Source organism: Tinamus guttatus, unplaced genomic scaffold (assembly GCF_059628265.1).
Source record: "Tinamus guttatus ecotype Peru unplaced genomic scaffold, ASM5962826v1 Tinamus_guttatus_pri_ptg000517l, whole genome shotgun sequence".
NCBI lineage: Eukaryota > Metazoa > Chordata > Aves > Tinamiformes > Tinamidae > Tinamus > Tinamus guttatus.
In genome coordinates, this window is record NW_028289051.1 from 409,075 (window position 1) to 431,235 (window position 22,161).

At 37.0% G+C, this 22,161-nt stretch overlaps 1 protein-coding gene across 3 annotated transcripts in view; it reads right to left on the reverse strand.

The window, feature by feature from the left end:
* Positions 1–22,161, reverse strand: part of MCTP1 (multiple C2 and transmembrane domain containing 1) — a 154,069-nt gene that overhangs the window by 117,983 nt on the left and 13,925 nt on the right. The window contains exons 3-7 of one of the 3 annotated variants that reach the window (XM_088533750.1): positions 21,877–21,956; positions 21,203–21,311; positions 14,406–14,444; positions 3,578–3,742; positions 1,783–1,913 (exon numbers count right to left, since the gene is read on the reverse strand). In XM_088533750.1, the coding sequence (XP_088389876.1) occupies positions 1,783–1,913; positions 3,578–3,742; positions 14,406–14,444; positions 21,203–21,311; positions 21,877–21,956 (524 nt within the window). Of the gene's footprint in view, positions 1–1,782; positions 1,914–3,577; positions 3,749–14,405; positions 14,445–21,202; positions 21,312–21,876; positions 21,957–22,161 lie in introns of all 3 variants that reach the window. The other 2 variants (XM_088533749.1, XM_088533751.1) reach the window with 2 other exon arrangements.

A 22,161-nucleotide genomic window follows, 5' to 3' on the forward strand; every position in this document is an offset into this window, starting at 1 on the left:
AAGCACTGTGAGGGTGCGTTGTGCCCAAGGAGTGTGGGTTTCTTTTTTCTTTTTTGGTATTCATCCTATACAAGAACTACATCTGTGTTCAAAAGCCAGAAAATAAAACAAAATTCTCCCACTGAAAAATCCTAAAGGCTACAAACATTCTTCTTGAAGAATATAGTTTTTATGTTAACACATTTCATGTGCCTAAATAAAACACAAAAATCACTCATTATTTCTGTAATAGCTTGCAGTTGCCAAAAAGAAATATAATCAAATGTAAAACACAATACTTTATTTATTTATTAGAAAAAACTACCTAAGCAGCTCATATGTATAAGGCTACAAAATTTCTCGTTTTCCAGTTTTTCTCTTTTCTTGCAGCAAAGACTTTTTTTTAAATGAAAATCTCTTTAAAATGCTTCAATGTTATTTATTGATAATAGCAATAACATAATGCTTTTTTTATGAGTGTGTTTTGAAAAGTCATATTTGAAAATTTGGAATCTCAGTCTTTTGGCAAAGAAGGTTAAAGATAAGCAGAAAATAGTTTTCCTACCAAAGTTGCATCACATGTTGACATAGTACTGAACCACTACGCTCTTCAGAAAAATAGTTATTGCTACTGTATGTGCTCAGTGCAGTCAATAAAGTGACAAAGAAAGATGTAAACTTCAAATACAAACTTAGCACGCCCTCCAAAGTGTTTAACTGTATAAAACAAAATCCTAACAAGTATATTTTTTACAAGTGGGTTTCTCTGGCACCAAGGCCATTTGTTTGCCAACAAATTTCCATCTTTCCTGATTTTCCAGGACTTATGGCAGGAAATAGACACATAGTATTTATATGACTCATCTAATTTGATAAAACAAAGCCATTACTCTAAACAGAAGCAGAGAGAGGAAAAGATTAGCAGAAACATAACCACACTTGCATCAGAAATCCATGGCTCAGTTTGTGGGATTTTCACTCCTGCTTTTCCTAAAATAAATAAGTAATTTACTAACACTATCCTACTGAAAGCACATATGACTTTTAATATTCTAACAATTAAAAGATAAAGGGTCAACTGTTATTATTGTGAATGGATGGATATTAAAGAATTAAACTATATGTAATAGAACCATACATCTAAGCTCTAAAAATAACAGTGACCTTGGACAGCAGCTATAAACAAAGTCTAAGATTTGGAGGATTTCTCCTCCATTACCTAATAGCTAATTAAAAAGAAAAAGAAATAGCATCTATTACCGTCAATGCAATAGAGCAGAGCAGAATCATACACATTTATACCATTTCCTGAATGCTGAGCAAGACTCCACAGATTCACTTTCCTGAGAATAAACTGGGTGATTTCTTTGCCTGAAAAGCCATGCAGAAGTTTCTCATTTCCTTTAACAAGTAGATTAAAGAGTAAGAACACCCTTTTGGTCTTTTTTTAGCATATTACAATACATGATATTTATTCCTCCACAACCTCCAAAAACATTGTTATATGCAATCTGCTGCATCTAAATTATGCTGTTAAATGTGGGATTCTCATTTTGCAAAACTTAAACCCATCAATTGGTAAAATCTGCCACCTACCGGATAAGCAAAAAATATATATACTTTATACCATTAAAGAATAACATCAAATCATACTGATATTTTGTAAGCCCTTCCTCCCCCCCATTTTCTTTTGAACAACAAGAACAAATGGTTGCAAAAAAAAAAAATTACTTTCAATAGCAAGGCTCATTTTAATCATCTGCTCTCATCTCCAGAGAACTAGAAATCTGTAATTGCACAAACCTGCCAATAAAATCATCCCTTTTGCCAGCATCTTTGTCCCACACAGTAATATCAATAATTCCACCTCGTTCTTCATACAGATGAAAGTCAAACTGCTCCCTCCACTGAGGATTCAAAGTTTTTGGCATAATCTGAAAGGAGAGCAAAAAGAAAGTCACACTGTGTTGCGCAGGCAGGTGCTTTTTTCAGCTGTAAAATTGATCTGTAGATTCTGCTCAGAAAGTGTTTTTTTGCAGTTTATCTTAAACTGTAAGAGTTAAAATAAATAATAATTAAAAAGGACTATTGGTCAGTCCTTTCACGCCCAATTCAGCAGCAACCTCCAAAATCCTCCACCTTGTCACCTTCAAAAGCCTCCAGAAGAAAGGGTTTATCCTTGGAACCGATACATTTTTCTATAGAATAATTATGCCTTATCCACGTGACAGTCAGCTACAAAGATAGCTTTCTTGGGCAAAAGGAAAACAAAGCACCTGACAGCTAGAGAGTGACGGGAAGCATTTAAACTGAAACAATTTAATCTGCTCTTTCCCCAGTTATTGTAACATTGGAAAAAAAAGAAACTCAGCTTGACTGTGCTTGACTTTTTACAGCAGAGCTTTTTTTTTTTTTTTTTCTAACTGTATTTTGATTCCTTTTCTCTATAATTTATCTAAAATTCGACTGGGGGACCCTTTTCATGCTGCTTATTTGTGGCAGCAGATATAAGGGGCAGTTGGCAGCGGAAGGGGTGGCTTGCACTGCTTCCCACCTAAGCACAGCAACAAGAGTCATCCTGTCCTCAGCAAAGACAGATCCTGCCCCATGGCCTCTCCTAGGAAGAGATCATGACTTTCCAAATCCCCCTCCTTCCATGTGCCTCAAAAGTGGGGAAAATCAGAGAGGATCAAGAACCGAAAGAGCTACAAAAATAAATCCTGAAAGATTTGATTTGTACACGGAAATGCACACAGGCTTTCAAAAAACTATATATTTTTTTTCAAGATGAGTAACATCAATCATATAACATACGGGTGACAACACTGATGAAGTTCGTCATGTAAAAACAAACAAACATAAAACACCCACAAGTGGGAATGGCAGGCAATACCTACAGCACATTGAGACTGAAAAAAACAGTCAATTGTGCATTCCATTATTTTGGTTTGATTTATAGTTAAAAGGAAAAAAAAGAAAAAAAAAAAAAGAACTTTTGCCTTTTCCTGTGCAGTAAATCTCTGAGTTAACCTTTAGATTAGCTAGGCAAAAGCACACAGTTGCAAATAACAGTTCTTTCAGTATCACTTTTTTGGGAAGCCTCTCTGCTGTATTTCCACCTAGAACGTGCATGTGATGACTTCTGAGCTGTCTCAGAAGTGCATTTCTTCAGTCTCTCTACAGCACTATTTGCCTCAAAACATCTTGTGGAAAAGCACCCGTGTAAACACTTAAAAAGAATATTTTCTTCTGACTTGTATGATCCAAACAGTCAGAGAGAAAAAGTCACCAATTTCCTAGATGCTTTTGAAAAAGAATAAAAACATAAATAGAACTAAAGAGAAAATTTTGAATTGATGTTTTTGATGGTCAATTCAAACCCAGATTTTTCCAAGGCTGGAAAAATAAGCTCTTCCCAACCTCCCTGCAGTCCTGTTTTTTCTTTTCTGTTACTTTTGGTTTATACGGAAACAAAAAATATGTAAGCTCATCTGCACCTGATTAATCCAAAGAAAATAAGCCTCCAAAGCATTTAAATGAGTACGCAGCAGAAACCAAGAACAGAAGCAAAATAGTTTCAGGCCACAAGTAACATTACCTTGCTCTTGTACTTCTGATGCCCCAAGCGAAACTTCACATAGGGATCACTCAGTCCGTTCACATCCATTGCTTTAAGTCGACGACCTTCTATCAGAGTAACACTGACTATACCCCGCCAGAGTTGAGATTTTCTGTGCACATCTGAGAGGCGCAAGCTCTGGGTCTGAAACTTCAGGGAATAAAAATGAAGATTCAGTTAAACAAGCCCAAACGTTTCATTCGCATTTTAGTGTTTGAGTTTTTATAGAAGTGAAAGAATTGTTTTAACCCATTTTGAAGTAATTTGACAGCACATATGTGAACTACATCATAAAAAATTATTTGGAGAGAAATCAAACTGACAAATATGCAGGTAACACCAGGCGCTGCTTTTGCAAAGACTAATGTTACTTGAGGAAATCCTTGCTCTCTATATATGCAATTTTTTTTCCTACTTCACTTTCCCAACTTTGCTTATAGAAGCAATAACATTATACAAAAATTATGAGGTCTCTTTTATTAGTTAGGTATGAGTGAAAGAGTTTATAATACAAATAAACACCCAAACCATTTTTCTTTAGTAATGCAAACACAGCACAAGAAGTATGCACCCAGGAAAAAAGGTGACAAACATTCACAACTCCTGCGCCACATGACAAGAACTATCAGCAGCCCCTAAAATATTTGGCATTCTCAGAAATTGCAAAGAAAATGGAATTAAACATCAAGATTTCTAATAGCCCCATCACTGGTTCTCAACGCAAATTTATTTTGTGTCTTTCAAACGGTAAATCTGTTTGGGTTGCAGCCATGCATATATCTCAGATAGGATTTTTACTTTATTATCCAGTGAAGGTAATGACACATACAGTGCAGCATAATCACGGGATTATAATTTGCCCTCACCGGACGCCAGGAGAGTGTTACACATGAGGACTACGTTCACTGGAGTTGCAGGAAATCTGAGCAACATGCTTGTCAGCAGCACTTAAAAATCATCACATACTTATTCTTCCTAACCATACATAGTGGTTAGGAAGAACCAAATATTTCAGTATATTAAGATTTGTCTCCCTGAAGTGAAGGGTTTGACTGTGGAGAAACTTTTCAAAGTTCTTTTCTCCTATGGTAACAAAACCACCATTTGCTGTGAAGAGGACTAACCTTTACTCTTAGCCAGTTTAATCTGACTCTACCTTTCCACTTTAAAAAATGCTCATACTCTTAAGTTCCCTTTTTTTTAAAAAGCTGCTACTGAACCTGATCCTAGCCTCTTAAATATCTGCTAGAAGACTATAAATAGGGAAGAAAAATGTCTTTAGCTTAAGTTCAAAGGTCATTTTCCCAATGTTGTGGCATTTTTAATGACATCCGGGCCCAGAAGAGCCATACACCCTGGTGTCCCTCAGCTTGCTGTGACTTGGGGACAGTACTCCAGGTCAGCGTGTAACCTGGTCCTGCACCTGCCCCAGACGGCAGGGATGTCACTGAGATCACAATGCACAGAGAAGCCAAAATTTTTGGCAGCGTCAGTAGATGCTGGTTTGCATAAGGGGTCCAAACTGCTTGCGAATAAGATGCTTCCTACCTCAGTACAAACTTTAGCTATCCTATTAAAACGGCAACAGAAAACCAGTGGAGAGCAAGAATTCTAGTTCTCTTCCTGTGACTATATTAGAACAACATCTGATATACAGCATAAAGCCAGCAGCCAGTGTGACAGCAGAAACAGAAACCCCGGGAAAATTCCCCAGAAATGGGAAACTCAGGTATGAGAAGAGGAATTAACAATACTGTAACATGATTATACACTTTTTTTCTCATCACAAACACCCCCTGGTAGGAATATTACAGTCAACCCTCCCAAAGACTTGTCCCGTGAATAAGTGAATAATATTCCGCCTCCCTTCAAATCCCCCTGTTCCATCTTCTCGGATGGTTTAGACTAAAAGAAAAACTGAAGTGTAATTAACCAAATCTGCCTCTGCCCTGGACATAAGGTGATGGGAAACTTGGGTTGATGAATCAAAACGAGCATCAAGATATGTCTAGAGAAGGAGTTTTTAGTGGGATAGAAGCAGTGTTATAGTTGAGACTTTTTGTTTTGCAAAGAATTAACAGTTTTTCTTTGGAGTTGAGTGGAAAACCCAACGATTTTATAGTCTCCTTCATATTACCATGAAAAGAAGCATTTACTGCTGTTGAAGTCTTTTAAAGGAAAACTTTCTCTAAGCATTACTGTATAGATTCCCAAATCACAAATGAGGAGGTAAAACAGTTAGAGAGTATACCTGACTTAACATCCATATTTTCAACAGCTCTTAAAACAATTTGCTGCATTACAGCAGCTGCCACCACATAAAAATACTGATTTTATACCAGCAGGAATTTTCACTAATCTAGATAATTTACATGAGAGGTGGTAGGACAGGCTCTAAATGATCAAGCCCACAGCATAAGATGGCACACGGGTCAAACAGGTGTTTACCAGAGCCAGGCAGACACCCTGAGCACAAACATTCATGTTTTGTTTGAGAAAACCCCTTGGGGCCACAGGGGGATCTTAACAGTTTATGACACACAAAGAGGCTATCAGAGGCCCCTGGTTAGGTTGACTGAGAGGAAAGCTACAAAATCTAAATTTCAGTCTGCTGGAACAAAGGCAGCTGCTGGAGGTGGTATGAGCTAGTTGCTGCTATTTCTTCTTTGCAATGGGTAAATCTGGGGTATTGTGGTGCTCCTTTCTCCCTGTCTTTACTGGTAACACACAGATCCATGAAAAAGCAAGCTGCACAAGGAAAGTCCACTGAAAGAACAAGGTCACAGCCAGTTGGAGCCAAAACTGTTGAGATCTCCTGGAAATGAAAGATGGGCTATTTTCCCTTCTTCTAGGCCATTGCTATCCTGAGAAATTACAGATAGGGACATGAGAATTTAAAGATACGGACATGAGAAATTACAGACAGGCATGAGCTCATGCCCAGAAATGACAAAAGGTCATGTTTGTAAGATTTCAAGGCGTATTTGCCTCAAAGTATTGGTAAATAGAAAAATAAGACAGACTTCGCGTTGTAGACATCTTTCCCCACAACTTAATTTCACTCTGTGACAGCGGTACTTTCTAATTACTTAAATATCGTTAGAAAATACATCTCAAATTAAGTTAGTAGCATTATAATAAAATGAAGAAACATGCACAGATCTTTCCAAACTTTGGAAATAGATTGAAAGCTAAACGCAATAATTCCAGCAGTGGAATTGTTATCCCATATTAGATATGAAGAGTATAGTTAGAATACAATTGCAAAGCCACAAAAATGATCCTATAGCATGGCTAATATCCTCTACATGGTCACACGTTCCTGGGCCGCATGTGGTGTGTCTAAGCCTGCTAGGTTTAACCAGAAGCTGGGTGTTGTTTCTAGTTCTGGGCTTTTGTTGCACACTCCCAGAATCAGACCTCTTTGGTGGTGCTCTCCACAGGACACAGTGCAAGGGTGCCTTGCTGCCTCTAAGGAAGGCCTCTTCTCAGATGGACCAGGCCTTCGGCATGGTGCCTGTGCCTGGCATTCAAGATAGTTCTAAAAATTAAATAATGCAGTTGTATGATCTGCAAAGTCAACTCTAAAAGTTTGGGGCTTGGGGTTTGTTTCATTGGGAACGTTTAAATAAAAATCAAGAAAATATAGTAATACACATCTTCACAGTTAGTGATTCAGCACGCACACAAATACGAAAGAAGCAATGAAAAACAGCATGATTAAAGGCTGCTTCAAATTCAAGAAAAAAGTCATAATTTTCCCGAAATTTCTAGGGTACTTGCATGGCTTGGGCAAGATCTTTAAAACAAAGTTTGAGAATGTCAGCAGAGACAGCTGCTGCTCCATGTACCTTGCCTACTTGGGGGAAAGGCCAAGGGACTGTGTGATGCACAAAATCAGGCTTACACAAGGCCTCTGCTAGGTTGGAAACTGTGGAAGAATTGTTTGAAAGTGGCAACTGAGAGGAAAACCAGGGCCTTAGCGAAGATTTGGCATTAGAGAGGCCTGCTTGGTGTGATACACAGTTGCCACTTCCAGGATGGCTGGTGCGCACGGACTCTGCTCCTCCACGGTTCCCTGGGCAGCACAATCTGCCCTCCTCGCAGCTGCAAAGGGGAGTAACGGAGGATGGAGCAGGGTGAAGGCTCCGCGGCCAAACTCTGTTGCACTCCCTGTGCTGGGCCGCACAGTGGCTGTCCAGTGGCAGATATACGATAACACGTCCGGTGCTGAGCCAGCAAAGGTGGCAAATCACTCCTTTGGGATGAACTTTGCTTGAACTTTGCTCATTATAATGTCAAAACACACCTCCATCCCAAAAGTTACTTGCCTGCTAGGTATGACCACCCCTCACTGAGCGTGTGCTCTAGATTTTTGATTGACCTTTTGATACCTTTAAATGAAAGCAAGAAACTTTTTCACCAATCAATAATAATATGAAGTATGATTCTAGTTGCTCAAGCTCCACCTGAATGTAAAGAAAAGTATAAAAGGTGAATTAAGGATGAAAAGGAGAGAGGGAAGAATCCATCGTAACTCTTGGGTCAATCGACGGGCTGATCCCCCTTTCCTCCCTTCAGGCTGGAAGGAGGCCTGAGGAGACTAAGAAGTGAGAGGGAAGATTCCATCGTAAATTTTGGATCAGTCAATGCGCTAATCCTCCTTTTCTCCTCCTCGGACTGGAACGCCACCTGAGGAGACTCGAGACTGAGAGCCCTCTCCCATCTTCTGGGGTGAGCGATGATTGCACATTTGTACATCAGAGCTAGCTAAAACCCCACACTCTAGTAGAGAATTTCCTGTACTGACACCCAAAACCTGCTTTGTAAATGTTGCATTTGAATAAATCATACTGTTTGTGAACTTGTTTGGGGGGAGGCGATCGGACCTACAGTTAACGGAGTGTTCGTGAATCCAATACTGCCAGAGTTGAGCTTATAGCTGATCTCACTCTTTGGGAACCCAATTTTCTCCTAGGAAGGTGATCAGACCTACGGTCCACAGACTGTGAATCCAATACTGATTTGATATTTCCTTCCCACCCCCACCAACTACAGCTTTCAAACTGCAGCATTTCACAGAAACTACTCTAAGAATTATGCACTGGCACTAGCCACCCACACATAGACACCGTGCTACAAAATGACTTTCAAAGAGAGCATAAGATTCCCTTAAAGGTTTGCTCCATTGCAGCTGAACAAGTTTCATAAATGAACTAGTACTGCCAATTACCAATACAGAACATTTAGCATCATTTGCTATAAATAACAATTTATAATTTTAGGATCTACAAAATGCCACATCATATTAATTTTTACTCCTCGGGGAAACTGTTAATACTGTAATATTTTTAATAAGAGATGCTTCTTTTGTGGCATTTCCAGCATTTTCATGGTTTGCCAACTCCGACAATTGTGTACCCTGTGTAAGTGCTGGGAAAGTTAAAACCATCTTTACTGGAGCCAGCTCCTGTGTAGAATGATGTTAGCGGTGACTGAATCAAGAGGAGTTAAAGTACTTGCCAGGCTTTCAATTTTCTGGGAAAGAACAGAAACATTTATACAAGACCGAGCTGCACTGGCAAGAGCTGTCAGAGAAGTGCTGTGTCAGTACCTTCCCAAACTTCGCCCTTCTCTTCCTCCTTGTAATTCATTATGGAAAAGAGAGCTGCTCTACGTGAGAGCAAACTGATCTCCTGCCAACCCTGCTATTGCCTAAGATGACCACCAGCATCCCCACTGCCCTAACACAGAAGTGACGCTGACACAGAGCAGCCCAGCAGCATCCTCCACTTGAAGGGGTGTCCGTGGGCTTTTGTGATTGCAAGCCTAAACACAGAAGAATAGCACTGAAATCCTCTTCGGCTCTTCTGATTGCTAACCATGGCGGCTGTTGTCTTTCGCATACAAGTAATGCAAATATAAGCCTCACCAAACATTTGCATAATTTTTATAACCAGGTGTCTGACAGCTGCTATTTGCAGGGGTATCTGTTTTGACATCTTTTCCTTCCATTCCATTATTTAGCAGACTTCCTTCAAGCACTATTTATTGCTGCTCATTTGACATCTAGAACCTCATGGCTTACACAAGCGTCTTTGAAATCATGGAATATTTTTTCTCAAGAATACAAAGGAAGCAATCCTACCCTCTATTCTTAGTTCTAGAAAGCTTTCACTGAAAGATTCTGACTTAATTGCAAATTTCTTCAACTAGGAAAGGCCACGTAACTCTATACATCAGTTTACATTCATAATCCTTAAGATAGCTCATAATCCTTAAGCTAGCCTTTGATATTTCCAATTTCTTCCCTACTCCAGCAGCATCTCATTCCAGCAAAAAAGCATTTTTCAACTATAAAATAATAAGAACACTTCATTAATATTTTATATTAAGAAAAGAAAAATCACCAGTCACAAACTAAATACTCTTGTGCCTAACTCAAAATATCAAGTAATTAGGCCATAGCTTTGGGCATTTTAGTTTGTGCCACTTGGACAGGCTTCTTTTCAGAAAAGTGTATGTAATAAATTTTCAAAATAGGCAGCAATGAGAAGCTGAAGTCATACCACATTTAACAAAACATTTTTATTTAAAATGTATTTTTCTCTTAAAATATATGTAAAAGTTCTTCTAATACTGACTTAAAGTCTTAATAGTAATCTAAATGCAAATTAAAAATTAACTGTAATTCATTTGCTGTAGGCAGTAAATATACAATTTATCATCAATTGTAATTAATTGAAAGTAGCTTCTCAGTTATGACTTCCAGATGATAAAATGTTTTTATTCTTAGTTTATGCTTGACCTATTGCAAGTCAGACTCCTTATCTTCCTTTCTATAAAGACTCGATATTTGATTACAATTGATTGGTCACATGTTCAGCACATTAATAACCTAAATTAAGATTATTATTACATTTTAGTTTAATTTAGCATTCTTGTCCTTAGAGTCCTAAGCTTATCAATGGTAACAGAAGACAAAAGGAAAGGTCCAAGAGAAGGCAAAATCTTTTCTTCAGATTTCCCTTCAGAATTTAACAGAATACTACAGTTTAATGAAAAAAGTGATAAATGTTACATGTCTATTTCCCTCCACTGTGTATGGCTGAAGAGGCCAAATGATTTGTTTCTCAGCTCGTCCTTAAAGCACTCAAGGTGCAACTGGTATGTTCTTACTGGGTTGGCAGTGCAGCTAGTGTAACTATGCCCTCCAATCCTGCTTGAATTCAGTTTTGCTTCAGGTGTAAAAAACACAGGATTGGACCCTTATTCAGCTCAAAATAATTTTCAGTTAAATGAACAGTATTTCTGATAAAGTTATCTTAGCTTTAACTAAAACGTTCTGTCTTTGGCAAAATTCCTTCTGTCAGCTAATGACCCTTACATAGGAAAAGATGGTAAAAACTAAACTCATTTCTTGGCATATAATCCATAAGTAAGGATACAGAGTACACCATTTAGACGTCTGTAAAAGTAAGATTTTCCAAAATAAGCTGTTTATGTAGCACCTCACTTGCCCTCCAGCACAGCTAGTCCAAAATTTTCCTGTCAAACAGCTTACTGGGAAGAATTGCTGTTCAGGAAAAAATCCAGTCACACTGGGAGAACATGCCAATTTCTGCAGCACTTCCAACAGAAATAGGGTATAGAGTTGTCCTGGCTGGCCCATCTTCCTGGCTGTTGGCAACCCGGCCTCCCTTCTAGTACCTCTAGGCTCACTAACGCATCCACACGCTGCTTTGTGAACACAGGAGCTCCAAGAGTTCCCAGGTTCTGCACTGCACCCCTCACCTCCGAGCTGGCAGCTCAGGAGGGCAACACCTGCCCACCAGGCAAGATGATCGTACAGCAAAACTACACTCACACTCAGTTTGGAAGACCAAAACCAGCATTGAGACACTGAACCTGGTCACTCCCTTATAAATTAAGGGAGCAAAAAAGGAGGACATGCTGACGACTGAGCAAGACACCCGTAATTTCTGAATGTGTTCCTACTTGACAAGCCAGAATCAGAAGATACAGGTGCTGCACTCTCAATTACTGTGCTAAACATGGATACTCTGCTTATTTATGTAATATGCTATATGTACCCTAAGTTAAAAATAACAAAATTTCTTGGCAATTATCCCACCTTGGTACACTCACCTTAGACTGTGTGTTTTGATGTCCTACGGGATTATAAACCCTATGAAGTTCATGACAGTTCTGAGATGAAAGCCAGATAAATTTGTCACATCTCTTTTCCAGGCATGACCAGTAATCCTACACTGTGTAAAACCCCTCTATATTATAGCACAAGCATATTAAGCATCTGTAAACATTACGCAGAGTCTCAGAAAGCACCTTTATACAGGTTTTCCACATGCTCAACAATTATAAGAATTGAACACCCAACAAATATTGCAAGCAAAACAATCTCACCAAATAACCTCACTCAACCTTTTAATTTCTCCCATCTTCTCACTGTTCATCCAGACCTTCAGTAAAACTTCACATACCATGGCTATGTTTCCTCTTTCATGCTACTGTTTCATTAATAGTTGAACATTCCACGATTTTCCTCCAAATTAAAAAAAAAAAAAAGTATATATTCTTTTCCATTCTAAATGTGAGAATTGTGCCCAAATCACTATGATAAACACATCCACTCATGTCTAGGGAAGAGACTAGCTTAATTTGCCTCCTGGGGCATACTGTGAGGGACGAATCCAGCTTTTGGATGGAAAGGGCAGACAGGACTCTCTAGGGAGTGTGTGGAGCGCCCATCACTGCAGATTCTTATGGACGGATTAAGCAAACACCTGTCAACCATAGTTTAGCTACCAGTGCTTCCGCTTGAGGGTAGGAAGCCAAGTTTTCAGGGGATTAGTCCTATTTTCTGTGTATTTCACACTTATCCTGGACCCAGGATAAATCTGGACACGGATTTTTAAATAACCAAGACACTTGAAATTCTGGGAAATGAAGCTCAGACTGTTCACCACCTCTCTCTGTCTTGCCACTGGCCTCATCTCTCTTTCTCATAGACAGCCCTGTTTTCTTTCTCAGTTAAACTTTCAAAGCAAATTATATCCATCTTATCCTGCAAGAATTGGTAAAAAGGCCATATCTAAAGCCATTATCCCCTTTCTGAATCAGCTTCCTGGAAGCATACAGCAAACTGTATAGCAACAAAGAGAATCAAAGACAAAATATTTACTAATTTTATATTCCCCTCAAAATTGTCTGCCCTGAATAAAACGTAATATTCTTTGAAAGAGAGTGTCTCAAAGAAAAATTTAAATTAAAGCAAGTAATAATTGTCAGATGCTAATAAATGACTTAAATAAATAAAGTAAATAGAGTTAAATAAACTCTAAGTAATCTCCAAGTAAAACAAACACTTCCTCAAGAAAAAGGATTTCATAACATATAGGAGATTTTCTCTATTATTTAATAGAATAAAATACCTGTTTCTAGACATCTCTTAAATTTATGAATTTAATATTGTCCATCCTTCACCGTTAAGCACAGCAATATTTTGACGGTCTTCTTTGTAAATATTTTTTTTCGATTTGTTTTAATGACGGCCATTCCAAGATTTGGAATTCTTGGAGAGTTCCACAGGAGAAGGGAGCAGGTTACAGTGAAGGTGACTTTGATTATAAAACAACATAGACTTAATATAGTATTATGTATGTATTACATATGAAAATTACAAATTTAGGTTAGATAAATGTTGAGAAATGTCATGTTTAAATTCCAGCTTTCTCCACTCGCCTAATCTTTTGATATTTCTCTTTGTGGACAGCAACTGTTGAATGAAGGGTTATCAAATGAATACAACAAGAAAGTACACATAATTTAGCTGAGCGTTCAGAAGACCACCCAAGTATCATGTTGTAGGCGACACTCAGGATTATCAAGGTTGACAACTGTGTCACTTACAAATGCAAATGAAGTAGAGCAAAATTCCTCCTAAACCAAATTTACAAGTGTCACCCACACACCAAACCACATAAAGCACACCAGGAAAAAAAAAAAAAAAAAGAGTCAATCTTTGAGATAACTGAATGCTATTTTTACTTACGCAAATGGTAAGAAGGCTCACAACCCAAAAGCAGCATGGCAGCATTAGGAAAAAAAAAAAATCCCGAAAACATATTCATTATTTTCTCTGAAATGCACACAAGAAATAGGTAAAAACCGAACTGTATTCTACCTCAGTCAACTGTCCAGTCTCATCTCACTAGGAAGAAATACACACACTTTACAGTGAGACAGTGAATGCTCCTCTAGATGCATCTACAGACCTGTCCAAAATCAAAGGCTGGAGTCAAAGGTGGATTTCGTACGCACTTTACTCTTGGAAAAGCAGAATATTCTAGATTCACATCCGGAGAAGAAAAATCCAGGAAAATTATTCTTGAGAACAAGTCTGAAAACTTTCACACACACAAAGTAATTGGAAAGCCAGAGTTACCATCTGTCAATAATTCCTTATGTTGACATGAGGAGTTAGGAAGTAGGCTTAAAATAAACTGTTTATAAATGACAGATAAAGGTATTTGTAAAAGAATTAGGATATCTTTACCCTTTTATTAATTGAAGTTGTTGGATGACACAAATGCTACAAAGTTCAGAGATTTAAACATTACATTAATGCTTCTTCTAAACTGTCATACAAAGCAAATAAAACACAGTTCAAGAGAACATAACTCTGTGGCACAAATTTCCTAGAAAAACATTTGGTAAAACATCACACTGAAAACTAGAAAAAAAAAAAAAAAAAAAAAAGGCCATAAGACCACATGCTAAAAGTTACCTTACTTGATCTTTTCCAACTCTTCCTCATTAGCATTGTCTGAAAATAAAATAGAGCATTTTAATTACCTTTTACTCTGAAATACAGAAAAGGAGGCCAACTGTCTTCCACTGAGACAATCCACATTGAACTACCACCATAGCTAAAGCAGCAACACATACACTCCAATTACACTCCACAGAACTGAAATCAAACCACACAACTAGAAGCACTGTTCACGCCCAGGCATACTGAGTAGGATGTATTTCTTATTCCATGAGGCAATGCAGCAATGTATGAAAAAATGTATTAAAAAATTAAAAAGGCAGAGGTAAGCAATGAAAAACGTCCACCTACAACTACTGTCAGGGACTTAGATTTTGACTGATACTGTCAATATTCTTTAATATACTCTAACTCTTCCCAACACTCTTCTGTTTAGACCAGCCAGTGTAGCTGCAAAGATTAATCCTGTTGCATGACATGCACCTAACAATATCTTATACCACTTTCTACCACTGCTACGTAGGTCTGCACTAATGAAAATAGCTATATATTTTGAAAATTATACAAATGGATTGTAATAAAATTCATATCTTAAATTCAATTCCTAGAATTTGAGTACAATCTAGTTCTCACTAAAAATAGTTCTAGAGCTAAGTACTGCTAAATAATTTATTTAGAACTATAAATATTCAAGGCTAGATAATAATATCCTATCTGGTGACTGAGGAAGAGGAAGATGTCTTGCATATCACATGACATATAACAAAAAAAGCTTCTTCACTGATAACACTACCCCCAAACACCAACTTTGTCATAAAAATCAGTGTTGGAGACGTGGGCAGGGGAACAGGTAACCCTCCGGTGTCCTCCAGCTTGAGTTGACTGCTGGCCACTAGGTCCATGTGATCTACTCTTCCTCTAGGACAACAATCTAAGAGCACGGAGGTCTAGGACTAGGTCTGGAGGAGGCACTATCAGCATCAAATCTAGTGCTTATCAACACCAAGTACTGAGACCAGGCCTACTGTCTTATTTCAATCATTCTTCACTTGCTCTGCATAAATATCCACAAAAATTGCCCATGCTTTATTTTCTTTTAATAAAATACTAAAGTCTCAATTTCCACAGAAAAAACATTTGCATGTCTGCAGTTATATATCATTTGAGAACAGAAAGAAACCCAGGGCAGTGCATAAGGCATCATGTACCACAGACAGGTGGTAATGCATTGCATTTACTGAAATAGAGCTGATTCTATTTTATTACTGACACCTTTCACTTTCTGGCTATCAACTTAAGAAGTGGTTACACTTTTCTCGACTCTTCAAAACCAAACACACAAAACCCAACACTCAGAACACAGCAGCCTATCACCTGAATAATCTGTAAGAACTTTGTCAGGCTGGAACACAAAGCGTCCACAGACACGGACTCCTAATCATTAAATAAAACAGATATACCAGTCAAGACGAGCATGGACAACTTATCTGTGAAGACAACTGTTGTTTAAAACAGTGCTGTGGAAAGGCAGAGATTACTTTGAACAACTTAACAGCATTTGGCACCCATATTTATGCTGAGTAAGAATAAATCCAAGGACATTTGTTTCTGCTTCTACTTCATAATCTCATAAAAATAAACATACTTCTTTTATTAGACTACCACTAAAACTTTTTGATTTTTATAATTTTAAAAGATACAGTTTTTTTTTTTAAATCTAAACACAGCTTCTTAGGAGGAGAAAAGCAATTAGCCTGCAGGAAAGCTTTTAAGCCGCTCTGAATAGTTAAAGCCTAAGGCTCAGCTCTGCCACAAGTCAGTGATTAATACAATGCCGTGACTTTGGTGAATGTACAAAGATATTAAATGTTTTAAAAAGCTTACTTGTTTTTATAGGTAGAATAAAAGAGGCATATAAATATTAAGCAGCCTGAGGTGAACAGCAGTTCTTGGACAAGAACTCCGAGTTTCCAGGTCCTATAGCAGGACCTGTTGTCATTTATACCATAACATTTCCCGTTCTTGTAGATGCTTCATCCTACACACCTACAAGTCAAAGCAAAAATTCAGCTTCACTGAGGTTTGAATCACACTGTAGGAAAGGAGAAGAATTTGGCTCCCAAATCATAATCTACTACATATCTAATATTATTTCAGGTTTGAGCAGTTAAGTTTGTGTTGTAGCTATGGAAACATATGACTGTGCTGTTGAATGCACTGGCATTATCACCAGCTAGAGCAGAACAAACGAAAGTAATTGCAACTATTCTTAGAAACCAATAAAATAAATAAATAGCATAGAACAGGCTATGATGAATGACACGCATGAAACTATTTCATATGGAAACATTTCATGCCCTGAGTCCAATTCTGTCATTTTTTTCTACTGTGACATTTTTATCCTTTTGCCAGATAAAAAAAAATTTAGTTGCATTGTAAAATTTAAGACAGCAAGTATACTGCAGCATATTAATGTTGCTAACACTTTTTGCATGAAGCAAACAAGTATTAAGTATCATTTAGGATAAATTATTTAAGGCAGGACAAAAATAATCCCATGAATTTTCTTCTCATTAAGTAGCCTCCTCCAAGTAACATTCATATGTTCCATTTGCCCCCTTTTTTATGCTTCTCAAGCAGCTGGCAGCTATAGAACAGTAATTCCCAACCTCTGCTGGCCTCAAGGCAACTGTTCTGACCAAGAAACTCGATTTCTAATTTGTGTGGCCAAGAGTCAGAGCTCAGCTGGAAAGCACTGCTCTAGGGAATGCATGGGAGACATGCAGCTCAAACGAACTCACAGTTACTTTGCAAGTTCTCCAGTGACGAAATCTGTGCACTGAATTCTGCTAGGGAAAGAGCCAGAGACACTTACATGCACTAGACCCCAATGGTCACGACACCGACCGCCAGATGCTGGTGGACATCACGCACGCGGGTTTGATGGGCGCGCATGCAACTGCGAGCGGCACATAACGCATGCACCACACAACACATATGCAAGGTAAGCAGCAGCTGAATACTGCAGTAGGGTTAGGAGAATACAGTCCAAATTAAAAGGAAATAAACAGCAATCATCCAAACAAGCCCCACCCGAGTGGGCCTAAGCAAAACTTTAATTAATTGTACTCTTTTAAAATAGAAAGTTCTGCAAAATACGTACAGTACATATACACATCCTTACTGTTAGAAGCAGAGTTAAAACAGTGCATTTTTTGCAGTTCTCATAGGTTTTGCATGTTTTTATATATGCATATGTATTCTGATACTTTTTTTTAAATAATATTTTTTGCTTGCTTTGATTGTCTAAGATATCTGTGCTCATGGAGTAAAATCATTAAAATTGCAATTGTTAAATGAAAAGAAGTTATTGGAACTAGTGCTGTGCAACCTATTTGTGTCAGGCCAGATTTTGGAGGATGACAAAATATTACTAAACACTAAAGATACTTAGCAGAGAATAATTCATTTATGATTTTTTAATTCTAATTTATCAAATAACGTTCAAAAATGAGCATGAATTGGGTCATTTTTGTTTCTATAAAAATCAAAAGAAAAAGATCTATTCATGTATGATTCAACCACTTGATTATACTACGAGATTATTAATTGTAAAAGTCACAGGTGTATGCCATTAGAATAGGCATTAGGTCACAAAAAGCAAAATAATTTGGCAACAACAAGTGTAATCTGATTTTATCTTAGGTAATGAGAGCTTTTAGCAATAAATTATAAGGAAAAGCATCTCACCAGTCAGCATACTGGAAATCTGCCTCTCATCATAACTTCTTTCAGAAAGATAAGATACTCTTTCATCGGTAGTGTTTATTTTTTAAATTAACCACCCCCAACTCCAGATTTTTTACTATTTCACTCCAAACTTTCCAATCGGAATATCTTATCCTCCAACAGGCATGCTAGAAGCCTCATTGTTTAGCATACAGTATAGCAGGATGTGATACACATTTATAATATTTTGACATACCAAGAAATTACCCTGCTTCAAAACTTGCCCTTTAACTACACATTATTCCTGAATGTGTAAACTCTAAATAAACAAATAAATACATAACATCTCCCAATCGCATCTGTTCAGGCAGCTGAGGATCTTTTTGGGAAGTCCAATCTGCATCACTTGCCACCAGGATGCTCACAAATGGCTAAAATTCGCTCATGAATGGCTAAAATCTGGATCATCAGTACAGAGTTGCCCTATATATGGATCAAACAGAAATCCCATAGCCATATGGGAAAGCTAACACTTCTTTTGCTGTATGGTCTTAGGAGGCATTCTCAATTTAAGTATATGAAATTTAAGCTCTTTACATACTGCAGTGAGTTTCTGATATTTTTCATAATTGAATTTTCATGATTGAATTTTATAATTTCTGATAATAATAATTGAATTATTTAATTTTTTACATCTATGCTAAAATAATTTCAATAAAATTAATTCAATTAAAATAATTTAAATTATTACCTATATAGAGGTAACTGAGTATAAGATAGGCAGCATATTTGTGAATGTAGGAGTTAGTCTAATTACTATTTTATATCATCCACATTTGCATAGTAGTAAATACAAGCAAAAAAATAGGCTTAACCATCCAACACAACATTTGAGAATTTATTCATCTCAACCACACTAAATTTTATCAAAATCATCCTCATTATTACACAGCATTTTAAAAACAACCAAGGATGACAATTTAATTGGGGTGATATATCTTGTCATATATCTGCTACCTAGAGAGTAAATAAAATCTAATAAATAAGTAAATTGATCTGAAAACTGAAAATATAACTATGCTTTGAATTATTAAGCCCAGAACATATTCTTATATACTGATTCAATATTAATTTTGTAGGTCATCTTCCTCTCCCTGTGATACAAATTGTCGAATTCTACTAGAATTCTTGTTAGAACGTCCTCCAAGATACATGACTGGGAAAGATTGATTTCTAAAATGAAATATAAAACTTCAGATTAAGAACCGGGTACTCAACCTTAAACATTTTCAGGATGAAGTCCAGTATACCAGCAGTTCAAATGAAAAGAAAAGCTAGTCACTTCAGGCAAAGTCAAGAGTTTCACTTGCTAAACAGAAAGCTAGCAATGATGAGTAAAACCATTACACCAATTATTCCCCTTATTGGAGTAACAGGCAGCTGGGTACACAAAAGGCTGCTACCCAACAACTCTATGCACTCCCTCTATTTGGAAGACTCAGGTAATTGTGTAATACTCAGTTTGCTGCATAAAATATCCCTTTGAAAAACAAACTAAAAAGACATTTTACTGCAGTGTTGTTCATCCACAGTGATTTTCCTTAGCTCTCTCTGTGTAATAAATTACATTATTCCTTAATACTGGACAGCGCAGTATTACCTGTAAAGAGGAAACAAATCTTTTTCGACTGTCCCTATTAACGGCGTCTCATATAAAAGCATAATATTTCTCTGCTTTATGACCTTCGACTGTGGGAGGGTAATGCCAAAATAGCTTGGACAGCAAAGCTATTACTGACAGACTCAGACTGCTTTTATCCAAACACACACAAAAATATGTAATCAAATCTCTTTTCCAATGTAACTGATAAACATTTCAGTTCAGTGCTGAAACACTTCAGTTCAGTGGTGCAAATTTGCAAGACGTTCTAAGTTGTTCAGAAGAAGTTATTGCTTAAACAATAATACTTTAAATTAAAAAAAAAAACCTTATAAGATATTATTACGTGTTTCCATTATTTCTGGAATGTCATAAGGAAAATCAACTGGTGAGAAAGCTATTTCCAAAACTCCATCTCTGTCATGCCAAATACCAAACACCTCATTCCAATAATGGACTTCTTGATCTACTTAGTTAGCTTGAAGAAAAGCAGAAAAAGAGCACTACGAGAACCCATTAATGCTCTTCCTGTTGGGTATTCAAGCAGATGTATCATGATAATGTTCCAGAACATGTGTAAGCAAACACATGAAACTCATATAGCTGATAACATTCTCATTAAAAGAACAGAGAATAAATTTCAATTGAGATTTTCATCAGATTAGTGTTTTTTTTCTTGACTTTGCTGATGCTAAAGGAATCCATGTTACCTTACAACCTCTGAACAGGAGTTCACTGTATTTCTACCATAAATGTGCCACTACTACTCAAGTCAAAAGCCAGACCGAAAGTAGTAACACATCAAACTACATTGAGAATTGTCAGAACTGACGGGATCTATAAAACTTATAGTTATTTTCGCTAATAGCTAAACAGCTAAAAACAAAAACAAAACAACAACAACAACAAAAAAATTATGAAGGAATTATAATAAACAGGAAAAAATGTTTAATTTTGTAATTGGAATATGCTTATGAAAATGCAAAATATCAAATAATACTTCACTGCTAAATCTCAAGAAGCACAAATGTTAGTTTTTTTGAAGTTTCTTTCTTTTCAGGGTGGAATAGGATTCAAACATTCATATCTGCAGACAGCAGCACTAGGTCCAAAATTCCTTGGCAGAGATGAAACTGGTTTATTGATGTTCTTCAATAATAATCACAGCATTCACCTGGAACTTCACTTGAAACCACTGAACATTTATGTTCAATCTGGATCCCTCACTATTAGCACCCGGAGGATTCAATTTCAAGCAGATTAGGCATGCTGTACTGTATCAGAAATGCTATTTAGGATTCTCTTAAGTGTCAGAAAAGCAAATTTGTGTCCAAATATATGCTTTCCTCTTACAACGCTTTAAGTTATTCTGCCACAGGAGGACAACAAGAAAGAAAACTCTCATGAAAATACTTAAACTTACGACTTCTCGCTGTTCCTCTCTCGGAGTCAAAAGCACTGACAACAAAATGCTTCCCATATCTTGGTCAGGGTAGTGAGGATCTTTCAGATTCAAGGTAACATCTGTTTGCCTAGGGGACAAAAATATAAGTGTGTATTTTGATTTCAGACTCTCATATAATACAGCGAAATTTCTGAGTCGTAAGTATTAATGGAATAAGCATTTATAGGAAACTACTTGAAAATGATTTCATAAGTTCTTCCTACATCTAATTTTAAAAATTACAGTCTAAATACTCCTACACAAATACTAAATACAGATACTTCGTGTTAAAGTACTACACATACTAAAGTAGTTAAAAATGAACTATAATATTAATTTCAATTAAAGGAGAAGGAAAGTTAATCAAACAGTAGGTGGTAATACTCTGAATGAAGCCAACAGGAAACACCAATAGAGTGGTTATAAAACTAATCTCTCTGTAGGCCCAGTAACAAAGGTTTCTGTACAATCCACTGATATAGCTAATATATGGCTTACATTCTTAGTACATTAATTCCTTAAACCTAAAGGTTTTTTTCTCTGCTAGATTTAAGTGACAAAGGTTTATTGTTATTATTTTTATGCACAATGATTTGCAATTCCACAAATATGACATTAGAAGATGAGCCCCCACAGGCTTGTTTGTGCCATACCTGTTCAATTCTAATGAAGCCAAATCCAAAAATGCTGAACCAATAAAGTCGTCTTGCAGTCCAAAGTCATAGTCAAAGACCTAAGATGCACAGGACATAAAAGCATTTTCCAGCATTAGATTTAAAAAAAAATGTTTTTAAGCCTCATGTATGGGTCTTGAAGCTCAGTTTCCAGAGCTAAACTACATTTCCCAGATCTTAAATCAGGCCTAGCTAAAACTAAGCTGAAATTCAATGGCTGCTAAATAAAACTCTAAGCTGCATTTTTAAAGGTCAGACACGTGG